The sequence below is a fragment of the Carettochelys insculpta genome, chromosome 12 (assembly GCF_033958435.1).
Source record: "Carettochelys insculpta isolate YL-2023 chromosome 12, ASM3395843v1, whole genome shotgun sequence".
Taxonomy (NCBI): Eukaryota; Metazoa; Chordata; order Testudines; family Carettochelyidae; genus Carettochelys; species Carettochelys insculpta.
In genome coordinates, this window is record NC_134148.1 from 27,975,228 (window position 1) to 27,988,596 (window position 13,369).

Here is a 13,369-nt window from a genome sequence, read left to right on the forward strand (position 1 = left end):
CGGCCGACGAGCCCCAGCAGGCCCTGCAGCCGGAGTCCGCCCCGGAGGTAAGCCCCGCACCCCGGGGGCCCCCCCCAGAGACCACCCCCGGGACATCGTGGCACGAGGAGGAGGAGGAGGGGGGCTCCTCCTCTGCAGAATCCAGGCTGCAGATCCTCCTCCTGCCATCCCGGAGCAGCAGCAGGGCCTCCGCCCCCCGGGGATCTCCGGACCGTGGGAGCAGACCAACAGGTAGGTACCCCCCTCTGGTGTACACCCCTGGGCTTGAGGGGCGGGGGTAAGAGATATGTGTCCAGGGCCCCCCACATGCTCACATGGCCATGGCCCCAAGGACAGCAGGGCCATGGCCCTCACAGCACTGCATCAGCCCCTGCCCCCCCCCACCCCGCATGACAGTGCCATGCCCCATCCCTGGGCCAGGGGGGAGCGGAACCTTGAGGGGCCCCCGGGAGGAGGGGGTGAGACACCCCGCAGCAGCAGCATGTGATGGAGTGGGGGGAGTGCAAAAGGGAGACTCAGGCTACATATGAGCAACAAGAGCCAAATAGCTCCCAGGGGCAAAAGAGGATCCTGGGGCTACAGCTGGCAGGTGACACCTCTGCCTTGAACAAAGAGGAGGGAGGAGCCGAGCTGGCTTGGAATTGGGAGGGGAGGGTGGGGGCCACAGGCAGCAGCTAGGGGAAGGGAGAGCTGGAAGGCAGCCAGCCTGAGGAGGGGGAAAGCTGCATCCCAGAGGGGCCCCCCTTCGGGTCTTCTCCCCATGACGGGTTGGAAGGACTGTCTCTTCCGACAGCTGGTGCTGTCACTCCTGGCAGAAACTGGGCATCTGTGGCCTAAGAAACCTCTCCTGCTGTCAGACCCTGCGGGGTGAAGTGAGAGTCGCTCCCACCAGGGGACGGGGTGCAGGGCAGGGGGACCCCTGAACCCCATCCATCACAGCAGCATCTCCCGGGGATGGGGATGGGGAACCTGCAGCACAGGGCTGGGGGGACAAAGGCCACGGCTCGGGGCCCACACTAACGCCTGTCTCCATTCTTCTTCCCCCCCTCCTCTCCTGTGTCCTGCACCTGCACCATCAGAAGGACCGGAAGAGAGCACTGGCGAGGCCTCAGTCGTCCCGGAGAGCCCTCCGGGACCCTCGCTCCAGGCCAGCCCCTTGGCCGAGGACCGACCGGCCCCACAGCGGGCTAGACGGCGGACCCCGCACCACCACCAGCCGACAGCGACAGACCCCCAGCTGCTGGCCATCCACCGTCGGCAGCTGGAGGTCGCGGAGCTGCAGCTGCAGGAGCGGGCGCTGGCCTGGCGCCAGGAGGCATGGGGGGCCTACATGGACACATTTAACCACTTGGTGGACTACCTGGCCCCCCCATGCCGCGCCGGCCGCCGCATCGCCCGCTCTGCCTGCTCCACCAGCCCCACCACCAGCTGCTCCGCCCGTCGCCATCCCGTCCGCCGTCGCCCCGCCACCCACTGCCGAGGGCCGGAGCGCCGAGGGACCCCTGGAGCCAACTGAGACTCGCCGGCCATCGTACCTTCCGGTCCGGCCCGCCCCCAGCCAGCCCCGGACAGGGCTGCGACCGCGGTGGGGCTCCCGGCCACCCACGCCCAGTGCCGGGCTATAGGGGCGAGGGGCCCGGGACGTGGCCCCCGCCCTTGTATATAGTTGGACCCTCGTCTTTGTTGCCCCCCGTTTGCCCCATCCCCCCCATGTAAATAGTTCTCCCCTTTATCCTCCCTGGTTTTCTTTTTATTATTGAGTACACTTGTTTCTTTGTATTGTTTTATTTTTGTACATATTATTTTTTTCAACATGTTTGTACATACTTTGTTCTTGGTTCCTATATTTTCAGTTTAAAAAAAAGGTTCGGAAACAAAAAAAAGTTTAAGTTCAGCCACAAGCAGTGTGCTGTCATTTGTCCAGGAAAAGTGGGAGGGGGGTGCGGTGGGGTGCTCCATGGTGTGGGCGTTGGGGCAGGAGTGTGGTGGAGGAAGGGGCGGGCAGTGGGGGGCCTGGGCAGAGTTCACCCCGCGGCCTCATCATTGAAGTGGGCCCACAGGGCCTCCCGGACCCGGGTCCCTTCGGGGTCCACCTGCCGACTGGGGGCAGCAGGTGGCTGGACGTCTGCCCTGCCGGCCTCCGCAGCCCAGCCCTGGAAAAAGGTCTCCCCCTTGCTCTCTACCAAATTGTGCAGGGCGCAGCAGGCACCCACAATCTGGGGGATGTTGTTGGGGCCCGCATCCAGGTAGGTCAGGAGACATCTCCAGCGTCCCTTCAGGCAGCCAAATGAGCGCTCCACCACCTGGCGCGCATGGTTCAGGCGCTCGTTGAAGCACTCCTGGCTGGCGGAGAGATGGCCCGTGTAGGGGTGCATGAGCCACAGCCGGAGGGGGTATGCCGCATCTGCGATGAAGCAGAAGGGCATGGTGGTGTCCCCCAGAGGGATCTCCCGCTGGGGGATGTAGGTCCCCGCCTCCAGCTGGCGGCACAGGCCCGAGTTCCGGAAAACCCAGGCGTCGTGGGTGCTGCCAGGCCAGCCCACATAAATGTCCTGGAAACATCCCCAGCTGTCCACCAAGGCCTGGAGGATGACAGAATGGTAGCCCTTGCGATTCAGGTATCGTCCTCCACTGTGATGCGGGGCGCGGATGGGGATGTGAGTCCCATCCAGAGCCCCGAAGCAGTTGGGGAAGCCCAGGGTGGCAAAGGCCGCGATGGTGGCATCTGGGTCCCCCAGCCTCACGAGCCTGTGCAGGAGCATGGCGTTGATGGCACGCACAACCTGCAGAGAAAGCACAGGGGACAGCACCAATGAGGGGTGAGCAGGGTGTGCGTGGCCCTGCCCTGCCCTGCCCTCCTGTGCCCGGGCCCCCCTCCCCACCCCTGCCCTCCCCCCATGGGTTCTCTTACCTCCATGAGGACAGCCCCGACGGTGGCCTTGCTGACACCAAACTGCTGCCCCACGGATCGGTAGCTGTCGGGAGTGGCCAGCTTCCAGACAGCGATGCCGACCCGTTTCTGCACTGTGAGGGCACGCCGCATGGCGGTGTCCTGGTGCCTGAGTGCGGGGGTGAGCCACTGGCACAGCTCCAGAAATGTCTGCCAGCCCATCCTGAAGTTCCTGAGCCAGTGGTCGTCGTCCCGCTCCCCAAGCACCAGCCGCTGGCGTGTGAGGCGGGGGGCGGGGGCGGGGTGCTGCAGGGTTAGGGGTTGAGCCCTGCTGCCCTGGGGGCAGCTCCTCCTCTGGTGTACCAAGGAGGTGCTCAGCTGCCTCCCGCATGGCACGGAGCAGGGCAAGCCCTGCTCCTGCCGGGAGGGCTGGGTGGACCTCTGGCTGCTGCTGCTGCTGCTGCTGCTGCTGGGGGTCCATGACTGTGTCGCCCAGGGTCTGTGTGCCTATGGCTCCTCAGACCACGTGCTGTGCAGGCTGCGTGTGTCTGGGAGGGGCCCTTTAAGGGAGCGGCTAGCTGTTGCCCCGGAAGCGCTAGTTCGCCCTGTGACCCTGTCTGCAGCTGTGCCTGGCATCCCTATTTCGATGTGTGCTACTTTGGTGTGCGGATGTTCCCTCGCTGCGCCTATTTCGATGTTGGGCTGTGCAATGTCGAAGTTGAACATCGACGTTGCCGGCCCTGGAGGATGTGTAGACGCTATTCATCGAAATAGCCTATTTCGATGTTGCTACTTCGAAATTAGCTACTTTGATGTAGCGTGCACGTGTAGACATAGCCAGTATGTGTGAAGGCTATTTATGCCCCAGTCCTGTGAGGAATTCTGCACTTACGTTTATGCCTGAGCACAGCCCTCATAAAATCAGTCAGGCTTTGCTTGGCTGCAGGGATCCTCCCATAGGGCACAACTCACAATACTGGAGACCAGTCTGTTCTCTTTTTAACTACTAGAATGTCTATTTTAATTGTTCTGATTATTTTATTTATATATATATACAAATATATTTAAATTCTCCTTTTACCTGCTGCATGAAGAGCTCCTGGGGACTGTCTGACTTATTCCATTTTCTTATGAGCTGTCCTGTGGCATCCCATTTGATAAACCTTTCCTTTTCCTTTTCTGTCAGAGGAGGAGCTGCCTAGCAAAGACTAAACGTTGTCTTCCCGTATTGCTCTAGTACTCCCTAACGCCATCCTTAATTTTCTGTTGAGTTTGCAAGCATTTAGATGTATTAAGAATTGAGCATTAAGTATCTCATATTTCATTCAAACTTCTTTTCACCTCTTAGTACAATTTCTCGAGAAATTTTCTCCTTCAGGAAATTACAACAAACACGAGGGGAGTGTGGAAGGATTGGGAAACTGACTGAAGGACTAACTTTAGTAAATAGTTCTGTATTTTTATATACCAAAATTAACATAAGTAAAGGACTAAACCGTTGCATATGGGCACCTTTCTTGTCTATAAACAGATGTTACTCTTAGCTATACTCTGAGAGGTCCTATAATTACTGCAGGGCTATTCTCTGCTCCTGGAGAGCAAAAGTCACATCCTGTTCTTGCTGGTTGTTAAGCAAGGTCTACACCAGCTCCCTCCTTTCAAAGGGGGCACGTTAATGAAGGATTTTGGAAGATGCTAATGAGGTGCTGCCATGACCATGCAGCACCTCCTTGGCATAGTGGTATCCATGCGTGATTCCAAAGCGCTGCTTTTGAAACATATGCTACGTGTGTAGACGGGCCTTTCAAAGGGACCTCTGGTTTCAAAAGCCCCATCTTCCCATTGGTTTAGACTTAGACTTTCATATCAAGCAAGAAATCTGAATCCTGGCTCTATTCACAACAGGAGTACCTTTTCTTTAGTATTACTGTAGCATGTTTGCAACACAAGGTAAAGACGTAAATAAAAATGTTTGCTTCTTCTTATGGATAGATCCCAAAAAGAGTTGGTAGTTGATACCTGGTCCAGGCTCAGAAAATATCACTTTGGACCTGGGAGGTAGGTCTAGGGCAGGTGTGCGCGAAGTGGGGTGTGGGATCCCTTGTGGGTGAGGGAGTGAAATTTCATAAGGTCAGGGGTGCAAAACAATTGGTTGTTGGGTCTCAAGCTCATCCATCTCATTAAAATGTTGAAATATGTTAATGTTTTTAAGTCTGTGTATTCACCTTTATACACTGATTAATAAAGTTTTTACATTCTACATACATATTTTCTTACACATGCTGAAAGAGTTTTTTTTTTATATGCAGTAACTGAAATTTCCATTGGTTTGGATGACATTAGACAAGCTGGGGGGAGGGCCTTGCTAACTGCAGGGTTGAAAAGTAGGGCCTGGTGTAAAAAATGTGTTCATCCCGGATCTAGTGTATACTCCTAGAATACTCATACTAATATGAATATATAATAAATAAGGGCCAGATCATACAGCCCTTAGCTAGAATGATTAATACTTACTCACCTGACCAGCCTGACTGAGCACTACAGTGACGTGTAGGGAAGGGAAACTCTTCTTGAACTTCAAAGCTTTACCACCCAAACTCAATTTCATATATGGGCCACCATGTGTACACCATACCACTGACTGTATTGTTGGCAGTGGGGGTTAAACCTAGAACCTCAGGATATAAAGGCCCGAGACTTTATTACATGAGTTAAAAGGAATTATTCATGAGTCTTTGCTATTCAGTATGGATAATAGTCTTAACTGCACTGTCTGGTCTGAGATGAACACTTTCTGGCTGACATTTGTTGAAGTGGTGGACATGATTATTCCTTGGCCCTAACTATAGCTAGTAGAATTATTCCCCATGTTTTAACAGTCAGAATGAACTACAAATGTACCTGAAGTAATTCAGAACTAAGACTCAAGTGGATTGCTAAAGAAAACTTGTGCAATACATCCCAATATTCTTGTGTGTATCTCACTGCCCAGGTAACACTGCCAAGCAACTACTTTTCCCATAAAAAACAGAAACGCTGTAGGGCTAATGCCAAAACAAATACAATTAATTGCCTAAAACAATAATCTCTTGTGATTTTATTGACACAAAACCTTCAGCAGTGTATTTGAACCCAAGTATTTTGTGTGTATTTTACCTTATTAATATTTATTCTTATTATATAATGTCTCATCTTTGAATTTAGAGGGTTTTTTTTTCACTTGGGGTGCTATTTTTCCCTCCTGAACAAAGTCGTATCACACCATCTTTATGTTTGATGCTAGATGGCATACCTCTGATTTCTTTTCATGGAAACGATCAGTTCACTATCTCATGATTAATCCCAGAGATAAAACTCTGTGGGACAGATTACAGCTAGGAGGCAGAGCAAGAGCAGGCAAGTAGCCTGACACAGGTCCTCTTCTGTTTTTCACTCTGGGTCAACCAAAATGTGGCTTGTGAAGAAATGAACAGAATTGCCTATACAGGGACAGAGGACAGGGAACTTCTGTCTCTGCTATTGAGCAGCTGTTAGGGGAAGGCTAATTTAGTACTGTAATACAGTGGTCACTGATAGGACACAGACTAGTGTCTTTTAATGCCCTGGTGCTGTGATGATCCCTTGCCTCCACCCCCCAATTAATCTGGCCTGACCTATTTGTCCTACCCTAGAACCTGCAGAGTCTTTTGTATGTGGGAACAATGGTGGAGAGTTGGAAAAGCTAGTTGTGTGCCTCCTGTACAAGGGGGTGCCAACAGTTATAGTTTTATTTCACAAGTCTGAGGATACATAATGTATTTCTTAAAGTACCAGATACAGAGTGTATATGATTATATGAAAACCTTAGCTCGCTTTCTTTTTTATTAGCTTTTTAGCTCTCATGACAATGTAAACCAATGTAAGAATTTCAATACTGAATGCAAATGAAAATACCCCTCAAGTTTATTATTTTTAAATTTCATAAGTTTTAAGCCAACCGTAAGATTTTTCTTGAAATCTGGATCATGATTTTGAAGTGTTCTGAGGTAGGTAATATTGCCTTCAAGAATACTACCTTCGGAGGGGTGGGGGTAGCATTCCTTGTAAGAAGTCTTTTTCCTAACCTACCCTTTTGTACCAGCTTCTCTGGCTCAGACATGCTGTAGGACAATGATGAACTGCACCTCTTCCAAAAGGGATGGTTAAAAGTAAGACAATGACAAAGCTCCACTCCATCATAGTGAGCAGAGCAGGCTGTGAGCAGAGTCAGTATTAGTATACTGCATTTATGGAAAAGGATGAAGAGCTGCTGTGGCTGTGCTTTCTACCCAGGAAGATTTCTGAATCAGTTAGCCAAAATTGCTCCCATCTGCAAACACATTAATGCAGGCTTTGCTTTAAGGCACAATCTAACCTTACAACCCAGTCATAAAGAGGGGTTTTTATTTAAAAAAGAGAATTAACAATTTAAAACATCGTTTTTATTCTAGGCAAAGCCTAAGAGTGTAACTTCACTTCTACAATTAAAAATCTACACTCTTTTCCTTTTTCAGAACACTATTTCAAAGAGACTTAAAAATAACACAGATAACTTCTCTCTTTATTCCCTTTTCTAAAGAAACAGACTCACTTTTAAAAAAACCTATTTTAACTTCTCCATAATTAATCAGGTGATAAGGGTAGTGTAGTGCTGTAAAATGTGGTTACAGTTCACAGAGCTTCAAACAAAAGCCAGGGGCAGGGATTCATAGTTGTTTATTTTGTCCCCTTTATGCCAACTCTGCCAGTAAGATACCATGAAACAGCTATAAGGCATTCTCTTCTGGGCTTCAGAAATCTTCCTGGGCAGAGTCAGAACTGGCATAACTGGTTCTGAGATTCCTTGTTTCCCCTGGAGCCTTAGGAACAAGGGTGTACTAGGATATGCTGAGAGCAGACACACATGGGTGTTTGACTAGCAGTATGTAACCTGGCTAATCCCTAATAAACCAACGTTGTGTACATTTTTTTTTCTTTTTGGCTGGATCTACATTCAAAAATTTAGGGAACTTTCACACCCCAGGTGTGGATGAGGTGGTGGTAAAATACATATACTTTTAGATAAGATCACAATGAAATGCATTTGAGCAGGGTCAGAGTGTTTGATGGGAAGTAGAACCAGTTTGGGCTACTTAGGAAAAATGGTTTTTGGGCCCCAAAGGTTCAGACCCCACAACCTGGTGATTTGAGGAGTGGAAGGAAAGTTCCTGTTAAGACAGGGAAAAGCTGTTGGTCGGTGAGGTTTGACTCTAGGACATAGGGAATTGGTCTGTGGTCTCAGGACAGTTTGGTTCCAAAAAGTTGAGTTCTGTGGACAGTTAGAGGATCTGGTGGGATTTGCTCGCTCGGGTGTCGGGCCACAAGGGGGCTGGAACAATGCCTACAGAAGGAGCTCTGAGAGCCACTAAACCACGCTGTAAACCCCCTGCAGTATCATAGAATCCTAGGGCTGGAAGGGACCTCAGCAGGTCATCGAGTCCAGCCCCCTGCTTCAGGCAGGCTCGCCCCCAACCAAGTCAGCCAAGGAGTGCAGCAGCTCCCCTAGCTCCAGTGCCTATGCGGGGGCAGGAGGCTCTGGATCCCGGAAAGTCCATGTTGGGGCATGGACGGTCCCGGGGCGGAGGAAATTCGGGTCCTGTCACGGCAGGGGTGGGGGGTGTTCGGCTTCTGGCCCGGGGGCTATGGGGCCTGCTCCCCAGGCAGCAGACGTCAGGAGAGTGGCGAGGATTCAGGTTCCCTGGGAAGCGGTTTGGCCCCCGGGACAGGGTCCCTGTGGAGAAGTTAAGTCTCCCAGTTGGACCAGGCTAGGGACCACGGGGAAGGGGCCGCTCTCGGGGGTCCCCTTGGCTTCTTACCCGCAGGTACATATCTCGCACAGGCACCGCTGCTCCTTCATCCTTCCTGTGCCGCCAGGTGCCCGGCTCTCCTCTCTCTCCCCTGAGAGCTACGGTAACCAGGGAAGCGACCCGTCGCCCTGGCAACCGCCTCCCTACAACAGCCCTCTCCCGGCCTCCGTAGAACGTCAAAAGGGGGGTGGAGAGAGGACGGTGCGCGTGGTGTTAGTGACTTCCGGGCGTGGGTAGTTGGTTGCTGTCAGGAGAAGCGAGGGGGGGAACTTTGCGGGGTGAGTGACCCGTCGGGCTCGGCCTGTGTCCACTGCCCCAAGAGAGGGAACTGCAGGGCCTCCCAATGATCTCACAATGGGCTGAGGTCATCTCCGGGGCAAATGGGGGTGGAGATGCAGCCGGACCGGCCTCACGGGTCCCCTCGGGTCTTCATCCTTCTTCTCCCCACCCAGACGCGGGCCGAGGGCGTTGTGATTCTTGAGCTGGGCGGGCGCGGCTATGTGCAGTAAGAGTTGGCGTCCCCCACACAGATTCTGCCGTGCAGTTTGGTGTCTACCTGGCTCTTAAGTTGCTCTTGTCGACAGAGAGAGTTACATGAAAGGGGAACCATTAACGTGAACTGCAATTAACTAGACATAAAGTGAATCTGGAGCCTACACACGTGCTCCCCGCAAAACCCTTCACAGTCGTTGGGGTTTTTACGATCCTGTTTTTCAAAATGCTTTTCTCTCCGTTGCTTTGCATGAAGACAAGTATCGGAGGGTTAGCCATGTTAGTCTGTATCTGTAAAAATATCAAGGAGTCCTCTGGCATCTTTATATACTAACAGATTATTGTAGTATTAGCTTGCATGGGCAAAGACCCACTTCATCAGATGTCTTTGCCGACAAAAGCTTATGCTCCAAAAATTTGTTAGTCTACAAGGTGCCACAGGACTTCTCTTTGTTTTTTTTTTCTCTCATTTGTCGCACTGGAATACCCACATGATGAAACTTTTGACGATCCCATTTTACTATCTCCAGAGCAGGTGTCACTGTACTCCTGAGTCACCTCCCTGCTGTCACTGGTGCAAGTAAAGTGACCCACTTATTTCTTGTTTGCAAGATCAGCTGTCTGAGGAAACAGTTAAGTGTATTTATAGATGCAGAGTACTGTCAGACATAAAAACACATTGGGGGGGAAAAAAAAAGACAATTGCAAGGCAGTTGTAGTCACCATAGGAATTGTTTTACCTATTTTTAAAGAGTGGTGGCTTGTAAAGTTGCAGCATCCTTTTAAATTGTGCGTGTGATTCTGCCCAGTTTAAATGGACAGATTTCCACTGTGTGTCAGAAATGGAACATTTTCCTTTTATTTGTAAATCTCTTTGGTCTCTGATTTGGAGTAAACGATGCTATAGAAACATTATTTATTAGCTACCTATATACTGCCTGTGAACAGTGAAGGTTTAGTTGATATTTATATATAAACTAAACTAAAAATGCTTGTGTGTATGCATTTAAAAATTCAGATGTTTCTTGAGTCATGATGCTCGTATATAATACTTTTTCCTTATTCACAGAAATAAGTCATCATGGTTCTCACTAGTTTGAAGAAAATGATTGACCTCCAGAAAAAGCCTGCCAGTATCAGGAATATCTGCATATTAGCTCATGTGGACCATGGTAAGATGGACTTTTTGCTGTGATCAGTGTTTTAGGGTTATGTTGTTATGTGTTTGGATTAAATAAGGGATATTTCTGTCATTTGCTGAAAGTAAATGTTTCAGGGCATTGATTTCTCATATGTATAAATGAATGGGTTCAGTTTATTGAGTTGACCCACGACACAGAGCCGCTGATAGTTAGAAGTGCTCCTAGAAGGCACCCCTGCCATCTGTGTCTTGTGATGTTGGTGGGAGTAGCAGGTAACATAACCTCTAAAGTAGACAGTAATGGACTGGCAATCATTGTTGGGTGATATGCTTTTCATATACCTTCACCCCTTACTTGAATAGCAGGCTGTGGAACTCTGGCTGTATCTTTATTTTTAGTGGAGTTTGTATCTACTGTGTGATGAACCATGGATCCCTAAGGAAGGGGGTATAAGTTGCTTAGCTGCACTCTGCAGTAGTGGGCAGTGGTATTATTTGTCAAACCTGCGCTCATCCATAGTATTTGGGGGAAAAAATGAAAAGGAAAGGAAACTGTAATGTAGTCAAGTGACATCTGTTCCGTCAGGGGAATCAACATGTGTGAAACCTGAAAAGTACCTTGCTTTCTATTTTTATGGAGTGGTTGGGTGGCATTAGTGGGGTTGGGATGATTGCTGCAATATGTAGCTTTAAAATGAGAGGGCTAGACTATATTAAAAAAAACCCCTCCCTTCCCAAGCCACATTGTAATAGAAATACACTCATCCCTTGTTTTACGAATTCTTTACTGACGAGTATTCGCTAAAATGAGGAACATAAATAACTACCTTTATTCACTATATGAGTGAACTTCCCCTGCTTATATGAGCAGAGTCCCTGTCCAGGGAGCGGGGAGACCTGCAGCCCTGTGGCTGGCTCAGCTCAAGCCACTGATTCCCTAGCTGTGGGTGGGGAGACCTGAAGCTCTGCAGATGGAGCCTTCTCCCTCCCTTCCCTCAGACATGCAGCTGTCTGACAGCCCTTCAGCTGGGGGAGGAGAGGGAGAAGGCGCTTAGCCTGGTTCCTTCCCCTGCAATGGCAGGAAAGTCAAACTGACCAGCCAAAAACTGATCAGCTTCCCAGCCCGCAAGCCATGGGGAGACTGGAACCAGCCTGCCCCTGGTACTCAGCTCCTGCCACTCTGGAAGCCAGGAAACTGACCAGCCTTGGTGGTTCCTGGCTCCCCTCCCCTTGCAGGAAGATTTGAGTTATGCAGAGGTTGCAGGAACAACCCCTGGATAACTTGAGGGTTTATTGTGTTTGATCCCCCACCCTCCTGCTCCGCAGACCTCACCCTCATTCAGGTTTTAAACCCACCTCCCCAAGGTCCCAAACTGCCTCCAGCCCCAAACCACTCCCAGCATTAGACTCTCCCTGCAGCCCTAGACCCGGCCCCCTACCCCGCATCCTTCAACAGCCCCAGCCTTTGACACTCCTCCTCCTCCTGCAGCCTCTTCACTGGGTGGTTCCCCCAGCCCTCCTGCTCCCAGCAATTAACTCAAGTGTTAAGGTTTCAGCACCTACACATAAAGTAATGGCTATCCCTAGTGATAGAGATAGCTGCCATCTCCAGCAGCTATTGCTATTGATAGATATCTGCCTGAGGCAGCAGTATTAAGAAACTGCAAATGGCTTCTTTAACAGCCACATGCAGCTGGAAACTGCCCAGCTGGCGACCTTTAACAAATCTAATGGGACCCATGTTTGGGTCCCGACCCGTAGGTTGAGAATCTCTGCTCTACATACACACACTGCATCCTATTTCTGGTGCCAAACTATTCAAATATATCAGAAAAGTACCTAAACTCAACTGGTCTATGTCAAGTTACAAGCACTTGGAACAAATTAGAGACTTTTACATGTATTTTAATGGGAATTTAATGTCACTGTGATGAGTTTTCTCCTACGAGCAGAAATTTGGGGGCCAATTGCACTCATATAGTGAGGGATGAGTGTAATCAAAACACGTGTACCTAGAACTAAGTTGTGCGTGTGCATGCACGCAGTACATTATATGTTTCAGAAAATGAAGAACTGTTTAAAGCTAGTTAAGGTTACTTGAGAGCTCATATGCACAACTTAACTGTTTCAAAGCTGGATATGGCTAGTTAAGATGACAACTGTGAATTCACCTTCCCTGCTTTACCTGTCTTGCTTTCATCCCTCACTTAAGTTGTCTTTTCCTGCTGCCTCTACATAAAGATGGCTTTCAGGGATGGTCTAGAAAGTGCTTGGTCCTGCCATGAGGGCAGGGGGCCGGACTCGATGGCCTCTCGAGGTCCCTTCCAGTCCTACTCTTCTATGATTCTATGAAAACGTACAGCTTTAAATGTTGATCATGTAAAGTAGCTAGAAATCAATGTTTTCTAATTGTTTGTAATGTTGAATCGGCAGTATATTTTAGTAAATGATTAGTATCTAGTGGTTTTTACGTTATTTTTAACTAGATTGTGCTGGATAATGAAATAAATATTTTGATTAAGTGGAAGTAATTTGAAATAATGTTTATTGATTTAGGAGGTTGTTAATGCTTAATCTATGTTTTCATGTCTTAAAGAGGAGTTATGATCAGGTTTTTTTTGTTTGTTTGGTTTTTTTGTGTGTGGAGCAGAAGAGAGACATATCTTGTGAGAAGCAGACATAGGTGATGTTGAATAATCATAACTTGTTTTTAATTATTTTTAAAGAAACCTGTATGAATGTTGACTGCTACTAGCTTGTAGGAGTATCAAATTTGATAATATGTTCATGTGTTTGTGTTAAAATAAGGTCACTTATATTCCTTTGCAGGCAAAACCACTCTAGCTGATTGTCTGATATCTAGCAATGGAATAATCTCCAGTCGATTGGCAGGAAAGGTACAGTTATAATCTAATATCATAAATCAATATCATTTTTAAGACTTTCTACAAATTGTCTTCCTTTAAATATGCAAAAGAACAG

General features: G+C 49.1%; 1 protein-coding gene across 3 annotated transcripts in view; it reads left to right on the forward strand.

The window, feature by feature from the left end:
• The first annotated feature begins 8,993 nt into the window (after nt 1–8,993).
• The window catches only part of EFL1 (elongation factor like GTPase 1), a 160,894-nt gene continuing 156,518 nt past the window's right edge, over nt 8,994–13,369 (forward strand). Inside the window, exons 1-4 of one of the 3 annotated variants that reach the window (XM_075006628.1) lie at nt 9,001–9,032; nt 9,782–9,878; nt 10,316–10,418; nt 13,217–13,284. In XM_075006628.1, the coding sequence (XP_074862729.1) occupies nt 10,328–10,418; nt 13,217–13,284 (159 nt within the window). In that variant the 5' untranslated portion in view covers nt 9,001–9,032; nt 9,782–9,878; nt 10,316–10,327. Of the gene's footprint in view, nt 9,033–9,776; nt 9,879–10,315; nt 10,419–13,216; nt 13,285–13,369 lie in introns of all 3 variants that reach the window. The other 2 variants (XM_075006627.1, XM_075006629.1) reach the window with 2 other exon arrangements.